Source organism: Sus scrofa, chromosome 11 (genome assembly GCF_054392235.1).
Source record: "Sus scrofa isolate SSC_HxYL_T2T_F1_AM1 chromosome 11, Sscrofa_HxYL_maternal_Yorkshire_Landrace_v2.0, whole genome shotgun sequence".
Lineage (NCBI taxonomy): Eukaryota > Metazoa > Chordata > Mammalia > Artiodactyla > Suidae > Sus > Sus scrofa.
Window position 1 is genome coordinate 77,174,679 of NC_139393.1, and position 22,450 is coordinate 77,197,128.

Here is a 22,450-nt window from a genome sequence, read left to right on the forward strand (position 1 = left end):
AGCCGCTTACCAGAGGTGGCAGATGCCAGCCTCCTACTACAAAATGAAGAACACGACTGAGCTTTGCAAGGCACTTTCAGAGTTTCCCTCGCAATAAAACACTGATCTGAAATGGAAAAGGGTCTGGGGGGAGACAGCCAGTTACAGCACGTCTGCGGATCAGGGGAAGGGAGTTCGGCCTGAGTTTTCCAGGCCTCTGACCTCCCTTGTGACGCGGTTTCCCCACCTGGGGAAACAGTCGGTAAACGGCAAGACGGCCTCATCTAGTTCAGCTGGAAAGCCCTCTCACTGCCCGTTTAGCCCGATGATCGGAAACTGCAGCGTCTCAGGCCTCGCGTGTTGAGAAGCACGTGGTAACACAGAGGGAGGGAGGAGCTGCCAAGCGGGTAAATACTCAGAAAATGGAAGCAGGTGCATAGACTAAGTCACATGATCTCTTCGGTTTCACGTCTATCCTGTGGGTTTGGGGGTGCCCTCTGTCCCCCAGACCTTTACACTGCATGCTGACTACGTACCCACCTCCCCACACACTCCCTTCAGACGTGGAATCGGAATGTCTGCTGAACAGATTCTGTGCTCCTCAAATAGGTCCTGGCGATAACATCTCGAGAGTCTCAGCATCCCTGCTGTGTGCTGTAGGGCAGGTCGCAGACGCAGCTCAGATCCCACGTGGCTCTGGCGTAGAGCAGTGGCTACAGCTCCGATTTGACCCCTAGCCTGGGAACTTCCATATGCCATGGGTGCGGCTCGAAGAGAGCCAAATAAATTAAAATAAAAATAAAAATAAAATAAAATAAAATGGATAAACAAGGTCCTACTGTATAGCACAAGGAAATAGATTCACTATCCTGTGCTAAACTATAATGGAAAAGAATACAAAAACATGTGTATGTATAACTGAATCACTTTGCTGTACAGCAGAAATTAACATCTTATAAATCAATTATACGTCAGTAAAATACATTTTTTAAAAAGACGAACCACCCCCAAGTACTGGCTCTCTATGCACTGATTAGAATGAAGTGAAATGTGAGGTATTAGCTAACAGGACACAGGGCAAAGTTGAGACCCCCTCGTCCCCGTCCCCTCCATGCTGCTCCTTTGCTCTAAGATCCCAAGCAACATGAAGCACAAACTGGGGCAAAGAAAAGGCCAGAGGATCAGACACTGAGGTGCTAATCTAAAAGCATCTCTATCCTGCTCTCCTTTGCTTCTTTGTTTGTTTGTGCTTGTTTTTCTGTTTGTCTGTTTGGTCTGGTTTTGCCCCCGCCTTTGGCATGCATGCAGAAGTTCCAGGGCCAGGGACTGAACCGGAGCCACAGCAGTGACCACGCTGGGTCACCAGGGAACTCCCCTCCTTTGCTAAAGTTGTCACTTCTTCTCCGGTCACACAAAGGAACATTCCTAGTTTGCCACTCTCTCTGATTTCTAGCTCATCCTGTGACTGTGCTGAGCCAGACACTATTCTAAGTGGAGTTTCTCAGCTACTTCTCACAACAACCCTATGAGGTAGGTTTATCGCCCCCCATCTCACAGGTAAGAAAATCGAGGCAAGAGAGATTCCTTACCTTCCCAAGGTCACCACACCAGTATGTAGTACAGCCATGATCCAAACCCCAAGGTCATTATTTTGAGTTTTATATCTTTTCTAAAGTCATTTTTTTTTTTCTTTTTAGGGCCACACCCGCAGCATATGGAGGTTCCCAGGCTAGGGGTCCAATCGGAGCTGTAGCTGCCACCCTACACCCCAGCCGCAGCAATGCCAGATCTGAGCCGCCTCTGTAACCTACATCACAGCTCACGGCAACGCCGGATCCTTAACCCACTGAGCAAGGCCAGGGATCGAACCCACAACCTCAGGGTCCTAGTCGGATTCGTTAACCACTGAGCCATGATGGGAACTCCTCTAAAGTCATTGTTGATTCTGTAAATGCGTCGGAGCTCATGGCAAGTAGCCGTATGCCTCCATTATTTGGATTCGTATATTGTATAAAATGATACTTGAGTTTTAATGCTAAGTATAAACATCAACACCATCCATCCACCTCCCCCAGTTGATCCTGTCCTGTCTTCTTTACAATCACAGTTCATACTACTTACATTATAGACTGTATATCCTGCGGTTGTGTTAACTTTGTTATTATACTGAACAGACACTAGGGTCCCGGCCCATGACCTTTCATTCTTGATCGGCTGAATGACTTCAGAAAGACTTCATGTGAAACAGGAGCTCCCATTGTGGCTCAGCAGAAATGAATCTGACTAGCATCCATGAGGACCCAGATTCGATCCCTGGCCTCACTCAGTGGGTTAAGGATCCAGCATTGCCATGAGCTGTGGTATGCGGCTCAGATATGGCGTTGCTGTGGCCGTGGTGTAGGCTGGTGGCTACAGCTCCAATTCAACCCCTAGCCTGGGAACCTTCATATGCCATGGGTGTGGCCCTTAAAAAAAAAAAAAAAAAAAAGACTTCATGTAAAATAGAAGTGTCTGAGTTCTTGTCTCTTTAAAAATAATCAAAAAGAGTTTGACACATTCTTTCCCTAAGGACCCTGTAAGCATTGTGACACTATATCCTGGAACTGAATATTGACATGAAGTTTCAGTTCCCTTTGTCCCCGTTAGCATGGACTTGATCTTTTTTTTTTTTTTGGATACCCAAAAAAACGTTTTCTAGCTTTGAATTCCAGCATCTTTACTAAGATAGCCTCAGTATTGGTTATTCTACATCAATTTATTGAGTCAAGTTATACCCTTTTAATGTGCATATGGAAGTCGTCTTTTGAGTCATATATATCTTGAAGATTTGTTCAGTTTTAAATGTACTGAAAGGTTCATTTTTATAGATCTGGTCCTGATTCTTTTTAATTACTAGTCACCTTTGACCTCTTTGTTTATTGTTTCTGGTTTTTTTTCATTAATGGCTGCACCAACAGCAGGCATGTGGACGTTCCCAGACAGGGACTGAATCCAAGCCACAGCTGCCACCTATGCCACAGGTGTGGCAATGCCGGATCCTTTACCCACTGCACCCACTCTGCTGGGTGCGGGAAAGAACCCTCGCCTCTAGAGCAACCTGAGCCACTGCAGTCATATTCTTCACCCGTTGCACCACAGCAGGTGCTCCCTGACCTCGATTTTTACGGAACCAGATGTTTGTCACTGTTCCATGCAGGGGAGGGCGAGGTGACCTTGTGGGGCAGAAGTGAAGATTTTCACAAGCTGGGTGGGTAGTGCGTATCAGGGTTGCTTCAACCCAGTGGTTCACGCTGTGCATGCGTGTTAGAATCTCCTGGAGAACTCTTTAAAGTCCTCTGTACCCTTGATCCTTCTAAGGTTTTGCTATAATTGGCCTGGGAATGGTGCTTAGGAATCAGTGAGTTTTAAAAGGCTCCCCAGGAGTTCTCATTGTGGCTCAGCAGAAACGAATCTGACTAGCATCCATGAAGATGCAGCTTTGATCCTTGGCATCACTCAGTGGGCTAAGGATCCAGTGTTGCCATGAGCTGTGGTGTAGGTCACAGACATGGCTCGGATGCCACACCGCTGTGGCTATGGTATAGGCAGGCAGCTGTAGCTCCGATTCGACCCCTGGCCTGGGAGCTTCCACATGCTGCAAATGTGGCCCTAAAAAGACAAAAAAATTAAAAATAAATAAAAGACTCCCCAGATCACTATAAGGTAGAACCAGATTTACAAACCCAGAGTCTTGTGTAGTTGCAGCCTTAGGGCCCTCAGAACTATCTCTGTCCCTCTTCTCTGTCTGCTTGCAGAATGAAGGTCTCTCCCTTGTGAAGCCACATGGAATTCTAGAAAGCTCCTACAGTCAGCTACACAGTGATTCCTTGACTCCAAGAGGGGACTGTTCAGCTCCTCTGGGATCACTGGTTATTTTATTGTATTTTATTATTATTTTCTGTATCTTAGTTGTTATTGTTGAATTTTTAAACTGAACATACAGTAAACATCGGTTGCTTCAGAACGTCCATATTCTGCCGGCTCTACCTGAGATCCTCAGTAGCCAGAGTCTTTCAGGAAGTTTTCTGTTAGATAACTGGCCCCCTGGGACTGTGGTTCATAGTTTCAGGTTTTTCAGAATCCTTAAATATGGAAATTGCGTTTCAGTTTCTCAGTCCTCCTGATGTCTGCGTGATTTTAGAGACAAAAAGGTGTCTTTACTTTGCAATCTTACAATAGGGGTTCTTTATAATTTTTTCTACCTAATGATTCTGGCTTTTAATATATTTTTATTTTCTTTTATTCTATTATTATTATTATTTGTCATTTTGCCATTTCTTGGGCCGCTCCCGCGGCATGTGGAGGTTCCCAGGCTCGGGGTCGAATTGGAGTTGTAGCCGCCGGCCTACGCCAGAGCCACAGCAACGCAGGATCAGAGCTGCATCTACAACCTACACCACAACTCATGGCAACGCCAGATCCTTAATCCAGTGATCAAGGCCAGGGATCGAACCCACAACCTCATCGTTCCTAGTCGGATTCGTTAACCACTGAGCCACGACAGGAACTCCTTAATATATTTTTAAACTTGAGTTTTTCAATAGCATCAATATTAAATTTTAAGGAGGGAGCTCCCGTTGTGGTGCAGTGGAGATGAATCTGATTGGTATCCATGATGGTGCGGGTTCGATCCCTGACTTCACTCAGTGGGTTAGGGACCCGGCATTGCCATGAGCTGTGGTAGAGACTGCAGATGTGGCTTGGATCTGATGTTGCTGTGGTTGTGGCATAGGCGGGTGTCTACAGCTCCAATTTGACCCCTAGCTTGAGAACTTCCATATGCAGCAGGTGTGGCCCTAAAAAGAAAAAAAATATTTTAATGAGACATAAACTTACTTACAAATAAAATTTTATAAATGATTGAAATTCAGTGTACTGTGTGATCATTTGGACTAGTATGAACAGGAAATGTGCCCCTTTTAATTCAATCCTGCTTACTTACATACCAAGTACACTGGGCAAATGTAAATGCACAATTAGGCACTTAATTATGTTTTAAACTTAACTGCATGATCAGAAAGAGATGATCACATCTGCCTAATAAAATTAATTTCTTTTTCCTCATTTTGGGTGAAACATTATCTTTTGTTTCCGCAAGAACTTTTAAAATAATCTCAAACTTGTGCATCTACACAGATACATAATATCAGGAAGTAGTTACCAATTCAATCTAAATGACAGTGATCATGTTAGAAGTTTCTGATTACAGTGCAAAGTCAACATTTCATGATCTAACCATTAGTCCTACAATGAGGCTGAATTCAATCATCGTTTGAGAAAAAGAAGCAAATTAAGCTTGTATAGAAAGGAAAGTCATGAGGAATAATGAACACTGCCAACAAAAGCAGATGAAATCAGGGAAAAGAACAACAGGGAAACAATTCAATTCTCTATTACGGCTCCATATCCTAACACAAATATGATGGGTTACCAATGAATTCAAAAGGACAGACTTTGTTCGGTCCATTAGTAAATATTTATAAAGGGTTCCCTCTGAGGCAGGCATTGCTCTAGGCCCTTGGAGACGTGGAGATGAAAAGACAGGCTTCCTGTTTTCAAGGAGCTTAAATCCTTGGGAGATAAACGTGCAAATAAACAGTAGAGCTACAGTAAGAGTACTACTGCCCCCAGGGCAATCCCTCCCAGGACGGGGCTTCTCAAGCCCCTGCACTTAATAAAGAGATGTTCTCTCTCAAAGAAACATTGTACTTTGCATTAGTAGAAGCCACTGTAAGTCAAGGTGAAGAAAGATGAGGCCACTTGGATACAATGCAGCATCTGGAGTTTAGGTACCCCTGCTGCATTTAAAATGACCAGGGTGTGAAAAAAAAAAAAAAAAAAAAAAAAAAACTATTTCATAAAATGACCAGGGTGTGATCTGATTTAGCAACACGTCTTGAAAGGGTTGGAGGTTTCCAGTGCAAGGGCAGCTTAACTCCTGAATGCTGGCTGGCCAGGCCACTCTCCATATAAGACCTAGGCACGCTCAGTGCCTTAAAGAAAGAGCAGCAGGCTCTGACCAGCTGGGCATTCCAGTCCTGCCCCAGCTGTTAGGACTCCTGGAGCTCGCTCCGACCAGCTTACCAAATCTATATATCTCATCTCCCATACCACACCTGGGGTTTCCTGCTCAACCCTAAAAGCCCAGGTTTATCCATAAGAGTCCTTTGCATTTTTGAGACAAGAGGAAGGATGAAAGCTTGGTTCCAAAGCCAGAGAAGTATAAGAGAGTACAGCAAACTGAAATGCTCACTTCTTTGGCTTCCAAATTTGTGTGAACCAGGAAAATGTATCATTGGCCAAAGCAGACAGAAGAATGCCCCTCTAACTAAAATGCTGCAAATTTACTCTGAGGGCATGCCAAACGATAAGAATACAAATTTAGGGATGTTATTTGCAAAATTCACTCCTTAAAAATACCAACTGGAGTTTCCTAGGGGCTCAGGTGGTTAAGGATCTGCCATTGGCAATGCTGTGGCTCTGTTCACTGCAGTGGCACGAGTTTGATCCCTGGCCCTGGAACTTCCACATGTTATGGGCATGGCCAATAAATAAGTAAATAAATAAATATACCAACTATTTGTGTGGGTTTTTTTTTTTTTTTGTCTTTTTTTTGGGGGGGGGGGCCACACCTTTGGCATATGGAGGTTCCTAGGCTAGGGGTCGAATGGCAGCTGTAGCTGCCAGCCTACGTCACAGCCACAGCAACGCAGGATCCGAGCCCCATCTGCAACCTACACTACAGCAACGCAGGATCCTTAACCCACTGAGCAAGGCCAGGGATGGAACCTGCGTCCTCATGGATACTAGTCAGATTTGTTTCCGCTGAGCCACGACAGGAACTCCTATTTGTGTTTTTTGTCAGCCCAAGGTCAGTATCATATTCAATCCCAAGGCTTCTGGTTTAGTAGCTCATATATCTGGCACAGATTCCTCAATCAAAGCAAGGTCTTCACACATTCTTTCTGAAATTAAACACTAGTCCCAGAATGCGAAACATCATCCTGCATAACACCATGTACGAGCTGCTGGGACGGAAGGCCAGGGTGGGAACAGGGTTTACCAGCCACTTTTTCTCATATGTGAAGACTGACAGGCTGGCTTTGAAGCAGGTGCCCTTCAGGGTTGACAGGGGCTGAGTCTGGCTTCCCTGGCAATGAAATCCCCATTGCACAGCCGGCCCATTGAGAAGGGAAACCACGCCCAGAGACAGATTAAGAATCTGTAGATCTGGCTTCCAGAAGAGCCCAGCCACCATCTCATTATACAATGAAAGTGGGTAAAAGGGTCTCAGACTCTCTTAAAAGTACCTGGGCCTTGAAACTTTAAGAAAAAAAAAATGCTTTTTTTTTTTTTCTTTTTCCAAATGACTCCCACAATTCTGCTCTGCACCCACGCCCTCACCCCCTGCTGTTACTATGTAAGCCCTTCCCCCCACACCATCTTGATAGTATTAGGAGGTGGGGCCTTTAGGATGGGATTTGGTTTAGATCAGGAGGGTGGGGTTCTCATGATGGGATTAGCACCCTTAGAAGAGACCCAGAGAGCTTTCTTTCCTCTCCTCCACACCCTATCACCAAAAGGCACAGAGAGAGGACAGCCATCTGAAAGCCAGGAACAGGGGCTTGCACGCTGCAAGATCCAACCACGCCCATACCACGCTGACCTCAGACTTGCAGCCTCCATACTGGAGAGAAGTCAATTTATGCTGTTTATGCCACTGAGTCTCCGGTATTTTGTTATGGCTGCTGAACTGACAAAGATGAATTCTCAGAGTCTAAAATAATTGTTTGGAATTCCATGGGTTTTTTGCTTCAATAATGAGGTATGCACAACTTGCATGGAATTATAACAAATGCAATGATGTCAACTAAATGGCAGGTGCCAAGTTCTTTCATTACTGTGTGGAGATGGCACATTCCAGGACTTAATACAACACGCCACAGATAAGTGGGCACATCTGAGCACCTCATATTCACATACAAGCAGTTCCCACACCTCTATCATATGGCTAATGCATATTCATTATTTCATTAGCTGTCTTCTGTTCCAGAATTACTTTGGCTCTCAGGCATTCATCAACATCTAGTATTCCAATTCTGTAAGACTTACCTTGCCTATAAGGATAGAGCTACCTGTAGAAGGAAACCAAGTCTTATTAACTCAAAGGGTTCTTTGAGTCAACAACCCTTGAACCTTGCTCAACAACTACCTTTAAATGCTGTAATTAAGACCCAAAACAGTCTAAAATGAGATTAACTCTACAGACATCCCTGAATATAAGCAGACGCAGACCATACGTTACAGAATATATTTACAGACTATATCACTATGCAGGCACACAGTTAAAATCTGCAGTTGTGTTTCTTCAATTCTCTAGCCAGTCTGAACATAAAATATCCATTATACAACCATTCTCTCCATTTCATAAACATTGTAAAAGAGAAACTGAAAATGTGTTTTACCAGTAAGACAGACCTATCTCATTAAAGCCACTGTAGCCCAGCTCTTGCCTGCTAAGTCCCAGATCTTCGAGATCCATGCATTTAAATCCTGGGGGGCATTGGTAGCCTTCTTCCAGCTCTGGTGAGCAGTGGGTATCTGGGATCGCTAAACTATTCCAGGTTACATTTCTGCGGACAACAGAGAAAAGGGTTAGACAATTTCAACAGTTGGAAGTGTTGCTTAAAATGAATAATGTAGGAGTTCCCGTCGTGGCACAGTGGTTAACGAATCCGACTAGGAACCATGAGGTTGCGGGTTTGGTCCCTGCCCTTGCTCAGCGGGTTAACGATCCGGCGTTGCCGTGAGCTGTGGTGTAGGTTGCAGACGCGGCTTGGATCCCGCATTGCTGTGGCTCTGGCGTAGGCCGGTGGCTACAGCTCCGATTGGACCCCTAGCCTGGGAACCTCCATATGCCACGGGAGCGGCCCAAGAAATAGCAACAACAACAACAACAACAACAACAACAACAGCAACAGCAACAAAAAAAAAAGACAAAAAAAAAATAATAAAATAAAATAAAATAAAATGAATAATGTAATCACTCCTCATTTATAGCTGCTATACACGGACACAGATTTAAGAATCCTGACTCGTGAATGGTATTCATGCCATTAAGGACATAGTGAACATTCTCAAATGATACCCGATGCATCCACACCGTGGCGCTATAAGAATATTATTGTTACTGTTATTGTTCTTGTATCTCTGCACCTGCGACATATTGAAGTTCACCAGCTAGGGGCTGAAATCAGAGCAGCAGCAGCAGGCATGCACCACAGGCACAGCAACGACAGATCCGAGCTGCCTCTGTGACCTACACCCCAGCCTGTGGTAACGCCAGATCCTTAACCCACTGAGTGAGGCCAGGGCTCAAACCCGCATCCTCACAGAGACAAAGTTGGGTCCTTAACCTGCTGAGCCACAACAAGAACTCCCAAGACTATCATTACCACTATGGTTCTTGTCCTTAAAGACCAAGACCCGGATAAGCAAAAGAAGGAATTTTTCTGTAGGTTTGCGAGGGATGTTAACTCGTCCGGGGATTCCTTATTAATCACGAATCCTTCTCCTACAGTGGGTACCAATGCTGCTGCTCCACTTCGCAGCAACAGTAAATGATGAGGATCATTTCCCACACGGGGAGTTCCCGAGGTGGCGCAGCGGAAACGAATCTAACATCCGTGAGGACGAAGGTTCAATCCCTGGCCTTGCTCAGTGGGTTAAAGATCTGGCGCTGCTGTGAGCTGCGGTGTAGGTCGCAGACACAGCCTGGATCTGGCATTGCTATGGCTGTGGCGTAGGCCAATGGCTACAGCTCCGATTCGACCCCTAGCCTGGGAACCTCCATATGCCGCGAGTGCAGCCCTAAAAAGACAAAAAAAGAAAGACATTTCCTGTATGGCACCAAAGTGATGTAAGCCTCGTAAATGACACGTGGCCTTCTTCTGTGTTGTCAGATGTGCAGTTTCGAGAGAAAACCGGATAAATCAGGTGAGATGAAGGAACCAAAGGGATCAAAATGGAAAAAGAGAGATTATGGAGTGACCCAGTGACAGCACCAGGTTGTTAAAATATTGAGGTTTTTTTAGGTGGAAAGTGATATAACCCTTTTCCATCTTTCTGGAGGACAAACTGGAGATAAAGCTGATGTAGAAGGATTTAGACATGTAACGTCTTTCTTGGTAGTGAGCACAGGTAATCGCTGGAACGCTGACTGTGGAATCGCATTCTGGGCTGACCTTAAAATGGGCCCCACACAGCTGATGTTGAGACAATTCACACGCATGGGTAGGGGCCAAAGCCTAGGCTGGATGATTTCACGAGCCCTAGAAACCCATGACTGCACCACAGGCATCTCCCACTCTCTCGATGTTTCTAGGCGTCTCCCACTCTCTCGATGTTTCTAGGCGTCTCCCAAATGCAGACCCACCTTAGGACCGTCTCAGTCCCCTCCTCTTTTGGCCAAAGTGAGCCAGACTTGCAGGGTCACTTTTCGTTTCCTTAATGTCATCTTAGAGTCAACTGGCTGCTTCCTTCCCTGTATGTGATAATGTGCTTTCTCTAGAGTCTGATGCCTAAGTCTCCATGACCTCTGACTTCTCAGTTGCTTGAGGTCACCAAGCAACACACACACACAATCTCCTACACAGACATACACAATTTTACATAACAGTCTTACAACACACACAATCTCCTAGACACACACACACACACACACACCCCATCACCTAGTGATACACGGTCTGGTTCTGTCTCAGTCAAAACAAACCTCCACGTTTATTCCTTCAGATTCTGCTCTTTGTTAGCAGCAAACAAGCTAATTAGTCAACACATCTCAGAGGAGGTTTAAATAATTGTCACAATTTAAGCTGGTCTTTTGGCCCCAACAGACAAAACCCAAGGGAAAGGCACTAACTATGGAAACCGCCGCTTAGCTGTGCAAGAAAGATAGGGTTTTAGGCACACACATCACTAATCTCCCCTCCGTTCACCTTCTCAGGTGTGGGCTAAATGCTCCATCTTCGCTTCTGTCTACACAAACGTGATGTTTCTGATTTCATCCCCACACATCAGAAAAAGCGGAGAGGGGACTGGGCCTCAGAGTCCCGGAGAAAAGCTTCCGGGGTTTGGTCCCGAGCTCTGCCACTTCCTGGTCATGTGACTTGCACAAGTTCTACACGTTTCTGAGCTCAGTTTCCTCATCCGGGTGAGGATTAAGTCAAATCAACCAAGCCGGCCTACTCATCACAGCGCCTGGCAGCTGCAAGCCCTCCGTCCACGCTCACTGCAAACGCTTGTGAGTCATCACAATGACGAAATGCAACGTCAACCCCCGCCTGTGAAAACTCAGCAATAAACGACGGCCAAAAGAATAGAAGGGATTTGGGTACCTGATCCTGAAAGCGCTTTGTTCACAGAATTGTGCAGCTGAAAGAATCTTGAAGGATGACCTGGACCTGGACTCATACCTGAAGCAGGTAAGGTGGAGCCAGAAGGAACACGTTTACTAACCCCTCAAACTGAAGAATTTTTTCTTTCATTTCCAACACTTTAAAAAGACAATAGGGAGTTCCCGCCGTGGCTCAGTGGTTAAGGAATCTGACTAGTATCCATGAGGTCACGGGTTCCATCCCTGGCCTTGCTCAGTGGGTTAAGGATGCAGTGTTGCCGTGCTGTGGTGTAGGTCACAGACGCAGCTCCGATCCTGTGTGGCTGTGGCTGTGGCGTAGGCCGGCAGCTACAGCTCCAATTGGATCCCTAGCCTGGGAACCTCCATATGCTGCGGGTGCAGCCCTAAAAAGTAAAAATAAATAAATAAAAAGACAACAGCAGTGGGTGTTTGAGAAAAACAGTCTACATGAAAAAGTTTCAAAAAACATCACCTTTCCGCTGTTTGGATGTGGGACTCTGGACCCAGCTGGCTGGCTCAGCCCCGATTCCCTGTGTGAGGTCACCAGTTTGTGCCTCAGTTTCCTCATCTGCAAGACGGTGGGAAAATACTTCGTTCACGGGGCTGTGGGGGAAATGCTACGTCTGTAAAGTACTTGAGACAGGCAGGTGGCGGGCATAAGTGTGAGATGTAAATTACCTAGTGTCATTGGGAGTTAGAAGTGTGTAGCCTGCTTAGGTTGAAAGCCTAGCCCTAGGGTGGACTGCCTCAGTTTCCACATTTCAAAAATGGGGACAGCGACTGCAGCTGCTTAGTGGTGGGGAGGGGAGAGGGAAGTCCTACTAATTAAATGAGCTACTGTACAACTTTCAGAACAGCCCTGGCAGTAAGTTAATCACTCAGTAATTGTTAACTATTATGACCATTTTCATTAATTTATAAATTCTAAAGTATTTCTTTTCCTTTTGAGGCCATTCGTGTTTTTTTCTTTCTTTCATATCCCCACTGATTTGCCATTTGAAACCTAACCCGTCACCAGCACAGATAGGATTTTGAAATCTTTTGGCTTCAGAAGCAGCAGATTTGAAACACATTCATTTTGCCAACATCAAGCTATTAGCAAATGCTTCTCAGAGACACATTTATTAGATGATTAACTGGCCTGGAACTCGTGTATCTAAAACCACATGATAAACACCCTTTTTAAAAACTGAAATGAATGTCAAGAGTTTCAGACCATATACTGGTTTTTATCTTTGTTTCGTTTTCTCAGTTAACAAGAACCTTCTAGATTTTATTTTTGTTTGTTAATGTCCATCACTTCCTTGTTCTTGTTCCCTCAGATACTCGGAATAGAACAAGAGGCTCTCAGAAATTAGGGGGATGGAATTCTTGCTCCAACCAACCGTACCCTCAACAGAGACAGCCATTGTCCCGGTCTTAACAGATACGCATGTAGGCTTAAGAGGGACTCAAGAATTGTATGTCTTCTTCGCAGTTATATTTCTTGAAAAAGTATCTACTTGTAATCTCCTTAATTTAATTTTCAGCCTGTTTTCAGGATCTCTAATCTAAGGAAATCACTCTTGTTTGTATCCACAGACAACATCCAGTTGGAAAATTTTCAGGTTTTTTTTGTTTTGTTTTTGTCTTTTCAGGGCCACACCCACAGCATACAGAGGTTCCCAGGCTAGGGGTCGAATAGGAGCTGTAGCTGCCAACCTACACCACAGCCATAGCAACGCGGGATCTGAGCTGAGTCTGTGACCTACACCACAGCTCATGGCAATCCCAGATCCGCAACCCACTGAGTGAGGCCAGGGATCAAACCTGCGTCCTCATGGATGCTAGTCAGATTCATTTCCATTGAGCCACGATGGGAACGCCTTAGTTTTCATCTTCTGCGACCTGTCAGTAGCATCCCACAGTCCCCTAAAGATGTCCGCATTCCAACTTTCAGAAGCGGTGAATGTATTATCTTACATGGCAAAAAGGCATGAATAAGGCTCAAACTCTTGAGTTGGAGAGAACATCCTGGATTGTCTAGGCAAACCTAACCCAATCCCATGAGTTCTTCCATGAGGAAATCCTCTTCCGGTTCTGGTTAGAGCACGTCGTGGCCATGGAAGGAAGGCTCAGAGAGATGCACCACTGCTGCCTTTGAAGATCCCAGTTGTGTCCATAGTTCTCCGATCATTCCCCCTTTCCACCTCCTCCTCCTATAATTCACCTCTGGTACTGAGTGGCTCTGAGCTTGGTCCTTGGCTTTCCTGATGCTCTCTCCCTATGCAATTAAGTCCACTCTCATAGCTTCAATTCTCATTCCAAATGTCATTTTGGAGTCCCAGCTACACATCCAACTGCCCGTTAGATCTCTCCTCTTGGCTACACCACAGGCACCTGCAGCTCTATCCAATCCACACTGAACTCTGACCCTTTGCCAACATTCCCTCTCATCCCATATAGCACCAGAGCGCCAGCATCCAAAGTGTTAAGCAAGCTTGAGATCTTGGAATCGCCTTGATGCCTACTTCTCCTTCAACCCTCATAGCTAATCTCATGTCCCCTAAACACCCTCCAAAATACCTTTTGGGGTCATTCACCTCTCTCCAGCTCCACCTCTACCTGCACCACTCTCCAGCCTCCCAACTGGTCATCCCGCAGCCTCGCGCAGCCTCTCCCATTCATTTCCCTCAGAGCACGTAAAGCAACTTTTCATCATCACCGTCCTACATCACGTCCATCAGAGAAAAGTCTTTAACATGAACTGCAAGCCCTGAAGGACCCAGCATCAACCATGCTAGCCTTCTCCCAGGCCTCTGGGCACTGCATCTATAGCAGAACCTTCTCCTCTGCTGGGGGATCTCTGCTCCCGTCTTTCCCTGATTAGCCTCATTGTTTAGCCATCAGGCTTCAGCCTCAATACCACTTTCTCAGGGAAGCCACCCTAAGTCCCCCAGACTGAGTTAGGTTTCCTTACTGTAACTTCTCTAAGTAGACACACTTTTCATTTCTGACACTTGTATCGCTCTTGTTTGTGTGGTCAACTGTTCACTGGATGTCTGTTGCCCATTATAACTTCCAATTTCATACAGCTCCCGAGACATAACCAGTGATGGCTAAATTTATTTGTGAACCCGGATAGACTGTGGTGTCCAGATGTATGGTCCAACATCTGGGCCAAACATCCAGATGTTGCTGTGAAGGTATTACATGTTTTGGATGTAATTCACATTGAAATCAGTAAACTTTGAGTAAAGCCAATAACCCTCTGTAATATGGGGAGCTTCAGGCTATTAGTTGAAGGCCTTAAGACAGAAGTCTCCTGGAGTTCCTGCTGTGGCTCAGCGAAACGAATCTGACTAGCAACCATGAGGATGCAGGTTCGACCCCTGGCCTTGCTCAGTGGGTTAAAGATCTGGATCTGGCATTGCCGTGAGCTGTGGTGTAGGTCATAGATGTGGCTCAGATCTGCTGTTGCTGGGGCTGTGGTGTAAGCTGGCAGCTACAGCTCCAATTTGACCCCTAGCCTGGGAACCTCCATGTGCCATGGGTAAGGCCCTAAAATAAAAGAGAGAGAGAGAGAGACGCGTGTCCCAAGAGGAGGGAATTCTGCCTCTAGACTGCCTTTGAACTCAGGATTTCAATATCGAGTCCTGCTGGAAATTGCAGCTTGCTGCCCTGCTCTGAAGATTTTGATCTTGCTGCTCCCCACAATCTCAGGAGCCAACTCCTTAAAGAAATCTCTTTCTACATATACTCCCTATTGGTTCTCTTTCTCCGAAGAACCCTGACTAATACATAGTAGATGGTTAATAATTATTTTTTAAGTAAATGAATGTGTCCTTCTTCCCAACAAACATTATTTAAATCTATGGCAAAGGTATTTATCTATTTGTTTACATTTATTTGTAAAGTAATTATAGAAGGAATTCATCAATAATTGGATCCTGTTGTTTTTATGCAATTTTTTAGTGTGATATCTAAAAATTGGCATGGATATTCAATATTTTAGATTTCTGGCTATCGTAGTTCCACGTGTCAGAGTGAGTGCTGGAATCCCTCAGAGTGGTTGTTTTTTAAAAGGCTTTCATTTTCTGCTTGGCATATGTTCTTTTATTATTATTATTATTATTAACAAAATATCATATTTACAAATAACATTATGTAGGAGTTTGAGAGCTAAGAAAATGTGCTTTGAGCTGGTTGCAGAAATCCTTTGCAAGAGCCCCAAACAATGCTCCAGTACTTTAGAGTTTTATGGTTTTAGACTCATTACTCCTAGGGCCCAGAGCACTGAGCTGTGTACTGATAGACAAGGATTATGCCCTCAGGTCAGTGATTCACCGACTGAAGGATTTCACACAATTCACTCTCACTGTTTCTTCTTATCTTTCTAGGGCTGACCGTGCAGCATATGGAGGTTCCCAGGCTAGGGGTCCAATCAGAGCTGTGGCCGCCGGCCTACACCAGAGCCACAGCAACTCGGGACCCAAGCCACTTGGTGACCTACACCACAGCTCACAGCAACACTGGATCCTTAACCCACTGAGCGAGGCCAGGGATGGAACCTGTGTCCTCATGGATCCTAGTTAGGTCCGTTACTACTGAGCCACAACAGGAACTTCCCACGTTCACTGTTTGACCTTCAGTTTCCTCATCTGTAAGATATGAAACTTTTCAGCTATTTGAAAACCCATTCCCAGAATGGCCGAATCCCACTTTCATATAAAGGAAATGGTCAGTGACTGGAGAGAAACCATGCACCCCTCTGAGTCTTGTTGTCACCGCCCCACAACGCCCAGTGCCACAGCTCAAGGCTCCACCATCAGACCCTTCATTACTCAGAACAACATCTTTCTCTGCTGATAGCCAACTTCCGGGGGCCATGCACTTAGGGTTGGCCTTTTGTCATCACTGTCGCTTCTGAAATAACTGTGCTTATTGTTATTTAGCCTCTTTTTTTAGAAACCGTCTTTCCCGTATTCTTAGTAGGGCCACTTGATTTCACTTGTCTGTTCATTCATTCAAAATAATTATTTTTGTCAGGTCTATTCTTTCCCACCTAACTTGCTAGAGATGGAGGCAACGAAGAAGAGATTTCTAGGGCCTTTAGTGCCTAGACAGAGAGAGGACATAGAAAAGCAATGACAAGGAGTTGCTGCTGTGACACCATGGGATCAGGAATGTCTCTGCAGCACCAGGATGAAGGTTTGACCCCTGGCCTGGCACAGGGGGTTAAAGAATCCAGTGTTGCCACAGGTTGTAATTGTGGCTCAGATCTGATCCCTGCAACTTAATTCAGTTGCAAGATTTTTGCAAAGTAACACTTTCAATGAGAATGTATGACAACAATTTTATTTTTCTCACTTTTTTTTCCCATATGCCACCGGTCCGCCAAAAAAAAAAAAAAAAAAAAAAAGTGGAAAAGTAATGACTACTGTAGAACAAGAGGATGTTTTAAGAGCTACCTATAGACTCATGATGTTACAGGAGTGTGAGAAGAAGCATCCCATCACTGTGAGTGGTGGATGGATGGTGAGCATGGTTGTCCCTCATTTGTAAGAAAGAACAAAAGGTTTAAAAAAAAAAGCCCACTAACTTACAAAAGAGGTTATTAATTTAATTGTAAGATTTGCACAAAATAAGACTTTCAGTGGGAATTTATGACAATTTTGCTTCCATTTTTCTCACGTGTTTTTCCCCTAGAACTGAAGTTAAGCAGGATGCTGACTTCTCCATGGCCAAATATGATCCAGTTGTTGTAAAAGATATTCTCAGAGGCCAAGCTACAATGTGTTTCTGAACTTTGCATCCCTGAGCACATTCTCAGGGATGCAAAGAAGGAAGTCACAGAATAACAATCCCCTATGCAACAGACAACACTATTTTAAGAGGGTTTTGTTGCTTATTGCATGGAGAAGGTTTCTTTTCTATGTTTAGTGTATGTTCTAAGAGGAAGCCATAAATAGAAGAACACACGTCTAGTTAAACCCATGGAGAGAATCACACACACACAATCTCTGCACTGGGAGAACAGTGAACGTGGTCTTTGCTACCTCGTGTCATGGCTTGTCTCACTCTTGGCAGGCCTGAAAACAAGGTTCATTTTCTTGCTAAAAGCCCTGCTTTTAAACATTGCCACGTACTGACGATAAACATGTTCTGGCTGTTAACCTCCCTTTCAGATTCATCCCAGAGAATCTTCTGGCTAATTCTCTCGCTGGATGCTTTGGAACATGAAGCATCCCGCCCTGGAATTGGCAGGGATGAGGCTACTTACTGATTTTGGAAAACTGTTTTTTTTCTTTTTGGGCCATACTCGCGGCAGATGGAAGTCCTCAGGCTAGGGGTCTAATCGGAGCTACAGCTGCAGGCCTACGCCACAGCCACAGAAATGCGGGATCTGAGCTGCATCTGCGACCTACATCGCAGCTCAGCACCACACCAGATCTGTAACCCACTGAGGGAGGCCAGTATCTAACCTGCATCTTCACAGAGACACCATCAGGTCCTTAACCCTCAGGACCACAACGAGAACTCCTGATTTTGGAAACTTTTAATTGCTCTGCCTGGACTTTTAGAGGGACTAGAATACAAGACGACTAATCTGCGGCAGGAAAAAATATTGACATCACAGATCTTCTTATAAAAAGTAAATCTGGAACTGTTTCTAAGAAATTAGGAGATAGATTTGTCCTTACTATTAAATGGACAGTACTTTAATATGATTTTTCCATTTTCCCATTCTCCCCTGAATGGCTAGACAGGCAAAGCCATAAAGAACTGAATCCAGGAGTTCCCATCGTGACACAGTGGTCAACAAATCCAACTAGGAACCATGAGGCTGCGGGTTCGATCCCTGCCTTGCTCAGTGGGTTAAGGATCCGGCGTTGCTGTGAGCTATGGTGTAGGTGGCAGACGCGGCTCGGATCCTGCATTGCTGTGACTCTGGCATAGGCCAGCGGCTACAGCTTTGATTAGACCCCTAGCCTGGGAACCTCCATATACCTCGGGAGTGGCCCTAGAAAAGGCAAAAAAAAAAAAGAACTGAATCCATCATGTACCAAGGTGGTAAAATTAAATAGTTTTTCAAACATCGTAGGAAATTTAAACACACTATTTCATTTAAAAATGTTTTAAATCGTCATCTTACCTTGTTATAATTGAATGGTTTCTTTAATTACATATTTTCTCCAGGTTTACTTCCTTATCTATACCTATCACTACTCTGACGATATGGATAAGGGACAAGGACCAGGAGACTAGCCTCTGAGCCAGAATCAGGCAATGAGGGGTATGTGAATGTATTTCAAAAAGAGCATTGCGAAGGCAAAGTACCAGGACACAGAAAATTCAGTGACCAGCTCTAACCCGGAAACCCTTGAACCCAAGGCAAGAGCTACTCAAGCGCTGACTCTGCTCCCTTTTCTTCAGGAATTAGGACAATAGTGTGGGAAGTTATCTGCAAGAGGTCAGATGGCAGGATGGTGAGTGACACCCCCAATTTGAGGCCAATATTATAGTATTTCAGTTGGTGATTTCGCCAATTAACAAATGTATAGCAAGGAGCAATTTCCTCTTCTTCTCATGAGGATCATAACACTCAATCTATGAGATCAGCAATTACAAATAAAAAGTGCCTCAGACAGGTTAGGAGCTAAAAATGTGTTTACATTTACTGCCTATGGCTTGGCCAAGTTTTATGGCTGGAAAAGAGCCTTTTTTTTTTTTTTTTTTTCACTCTTAAGGCTTCCATCCTTTTGGGATGGTCAAAGGATGCCAATTATGGTTTTTCCAAATATATGCCGAGGAGTAGGACTGCTGGATCATATCGTAGTTCTATATTTAGTTTTTTTTTTTTAGGAACTTCCACACTGTCCTCCACAGTGGCTGCACCAACTTGCATTCCCACCAACAGTGTAGGGGGATTCCCTTTTCTCCCCACCCTCTCCAGCATTTATTGTTTGTAGACTTTTTGATGATGGCCATTCTGCCTGGAGTGAGGTGATATCTACTATACATCACCGGGAAATTTATTCAATACTGTGTAATAACTTATATGGAAAAAGAGTCTGAAATGGAATGGATATACATTTATATGTGTGTGTGTATGTGAATATACACACAGAACTGATTTACTTTGCTGTAGGCCTGGAATTAATACAACTTTGTGAGTCAACTATATTCCGATTATTATGTTTTTTAAGGATGCTAAGGGCTCCCTAATGGTAAGAACATCCATCTACCTGGAACGTGAAGGCCAGGCAAGGATTTAGGAAGTGCCAAAGCGCCTGTCCCCAGATGTCCTGGAGCACAGAGTGCACTTGCCAATTCAATCGCTAGGCTTAAAAACACGTGAGTCACTGAATAAACAAAAGGGAGATGCCGGCCCTGCAGTTCCCAGAACTCGTGGACAATTTGTTTCTTTGGGAGAATGACAAAGAGGCTCTAATCACCTGATGCGTTTTAGACAATTCTAGGGAAACAAGCTTCAAGGGACAAAGACGCTCAAATCACCCCCAGGTGGCGCTCTAGCAGCTAAAAGCTTAGTCTTTGAAGATTCAAGACATCTCTTAAAAAGCCATGCAAATCTATGTTCCCATCCATAACACATCTTTGGGGATTTTAATGTGAAACTAAAGTTTTATATCCTTGATTTCTAACCATCTGGCTATCTTGGCCCTGCCTACAAATGCAAATCCACAGAGTTACTTCGTACTCTGTATTTTCACAAAGCTCCCCAGGCGGTTTTCTCTGCTAAAGAGACCTAAACCCTAGAAATGAATTCCCAAATGGACTGTTGGTTCTGCTCTAGTCACTGCATGCTACCACGGCTTCTATCCTGGGGAAGAGCAGGGAAGGCTGGTCTGGTGAACTTGAGACATCAAAATTATACTACGTGGGATTTCTGCGAAGGCAACTACAGTAAACACTACTTTCCAGGGGCTGAATTGGCAGGCTCCTCATTTCACATTCACCTAGTAGATTCGGAAGTTCTAGCACATCATCTCAGAATTCAGTCCTAAAATAAACAATCTTTAACCCCTTCCTCATACATCCCATTCAGAACTTTTCTCCTAAGCATGTGCTGCTTACAACTCAAGAAGAATGAGGAGTTCCCGTCGTGGTGCAGGGGAAATGACTCCGACTTGGAACCATGATGTTGAGGGTTCGACCCCTGGCCTTGCTCAGTGGGTTAAGGATCCGGCCTTGCCGTGACCTGTAGTGTAGGTGGTAGACTCTGCTCGAATCTGGCGTTGCTGTGGTGTCGGCCAGCAGCAACAGCTCCCATTCAACCCCTAGCCTGGGAACCTCCATATGCTGCGAGTGCGGCCTTAAAAAGACAAAAAAAAAAAAAAAAAAAAAAGAATTAAATGTTTTTTTCAAATAAATATATTGGACACACGGGAAGATCACCTCATATACTGACCAAATTACAATTCGATATTTAAAAGCATAGACATTAGTGGTAGAGAGACCTGGGTTTAAACCCTGCTTCTTCCACTACCAAGCGGTATCAGCTTACACATCTTATTTAGCCTTCCTGAGCTTCCATTTCCTTCCCTGTAATACAGAGTGGAAAAGCGGACTACAACTGACCAGATTCTCATTGTAACCGGCCTAGTGTCCTATGGGGCCCCTAGGCTCTTTCTGGGTCCTGCATTTCTCGTTTTTAGGGAATAAGCCTCAGCCTCCAAGACCTGCCCTGAGTTTCAAAGGGCAGAGAAGGGAGGGATGCGGAACCAGGGAGGAGCAGTCAAGACACAATAGTGCAGCCTTGGGGCAGGGGCCAGCTCCGCCTGAAAGAATATACATAGCAATGCTTTGAGCCTTTCCGCAGAACTAAACACCCCCTACCCCCCCCCACCAACCCCCTGCCAGGGAAGAACTCCTGAAGAAGCAATCTTCATTCCCAGCTGGAGGACCACGGAACCAGTCCTGGGGCCACTGAACAGAAGACAATACAAGCTTGCCTCTGTCCTGATCCTTATCTGTGACCCTATTTTCCACTCCCCAAACTATAACACCACCTCCTAATCCCTCCCAAGGGGGGCACAGTCTTTAAGGCCTCAGCCTGCTGTGGCCCCCTTTGCCTGGCAAAGCAATAAAACTGCCTTTTTCTCTTTCACCCAAAACTCTGTCTCCACGTTTCTATTTGGCTACGGCGGACAGAGGCTGAGTTTCGGCAACATGATGAGTATTAAATGCAGAAATAACAGCTATCGGTTGCTCAATGAAGGCTATTTCCACTAATAATAAACAGGAGTCTTATATCTTATTGCCTATATTATTACATTATCCTCTTTGGGGGAAAGAACCACAAGCTCAAAAGAAGTGCTAGAGTGTAACTGACCAAAAGAAATCACCCCATTTCTTTTAGACCCTTGTCAAACTGCAGGATGTTCTTTTTTTCTACTGAAGACTCTCACAAATGGTGCTGGTGTTCTGGAGAAAATCACACAGGTATGAGGTTTTCATATGGAAGTTTGATTTATTCCCAAATATTTTCTTATATTTCGTTTTTATAAATCATCATCATAGGCAAGGTTAATTTAACTGGGGACCCAGGGCGTCCCCCTCTCTGAGATGGATGCTGCACCCCAATTTTAAAAGAAGCATATGGAGTAATACAAATAAATTACAAGTCACTACTTTATAGATTCAGATCAGACGGACTCTCTTAGAATATAACGTCTGCGTAGAGATGGAAAGAAGACGCGATACGGACTCCGGTTTTCTCCACGACAAGTGTTGTGAAGAGGGTGTGTGTCGGGAGGTGGATCTGTATGTGAAACGGGCTTGTGAACCTGGGATGACAACATCCTGGAAGTTGGTCAAGGGGCAGAACAAGCATGAGCTGGGAGTTCAAATCCTGGCCTCTCACTCGCCACCTGGATACAGTATTTAAGCTCGTTGAGACTGTCTTTATCTGCAAAGTAGGGGAAAAAATCCCTTTCGGATTGTTCTAAAAAGTAGTTAGATGAGCAAAATATCTGAAATATAATAGGTACTCCACCATCATTGCTATTCATT

At 44.7% G+C, this 22,450-nt stretch overlaps 1 protein-coding gene across 7 annotated transcripts in view; it reads right to left on the reverse strand.

The window, feature by feature from the left end:
* NALCN (sodium leak channel, non-selective) overlaps nucleotides 1-22,450 on the reverse strand; it is a 317,004-nt gene that overhangs the window by 247,982 nt on the left and 46,572 nt on the right. For 4 of the 7 annotated variants that reach the window (XR_014819860.1, XM_084982251.1, XM_021065879.2 and 1 more), the window contains exon 7: nucleotides 8,497-8,651. Coding sequence is in view for 3 of the 7 variants with exons in the window: in XM_084982251.1 (XP_084838377.1) it covers nucleotides 8,497-8,651 (155 nt within the window). In the remaining 4 variants the exon portion in view is untranslated. The remainder of the gene's footprint in view (nucleotides 1-8,496; nucleotides 8,652-22,450) is intronic. The other 3 variants (XM_084982252.1, XM_084982253.1, XM_021065881.2) reach the window with 1 other exon arrangement.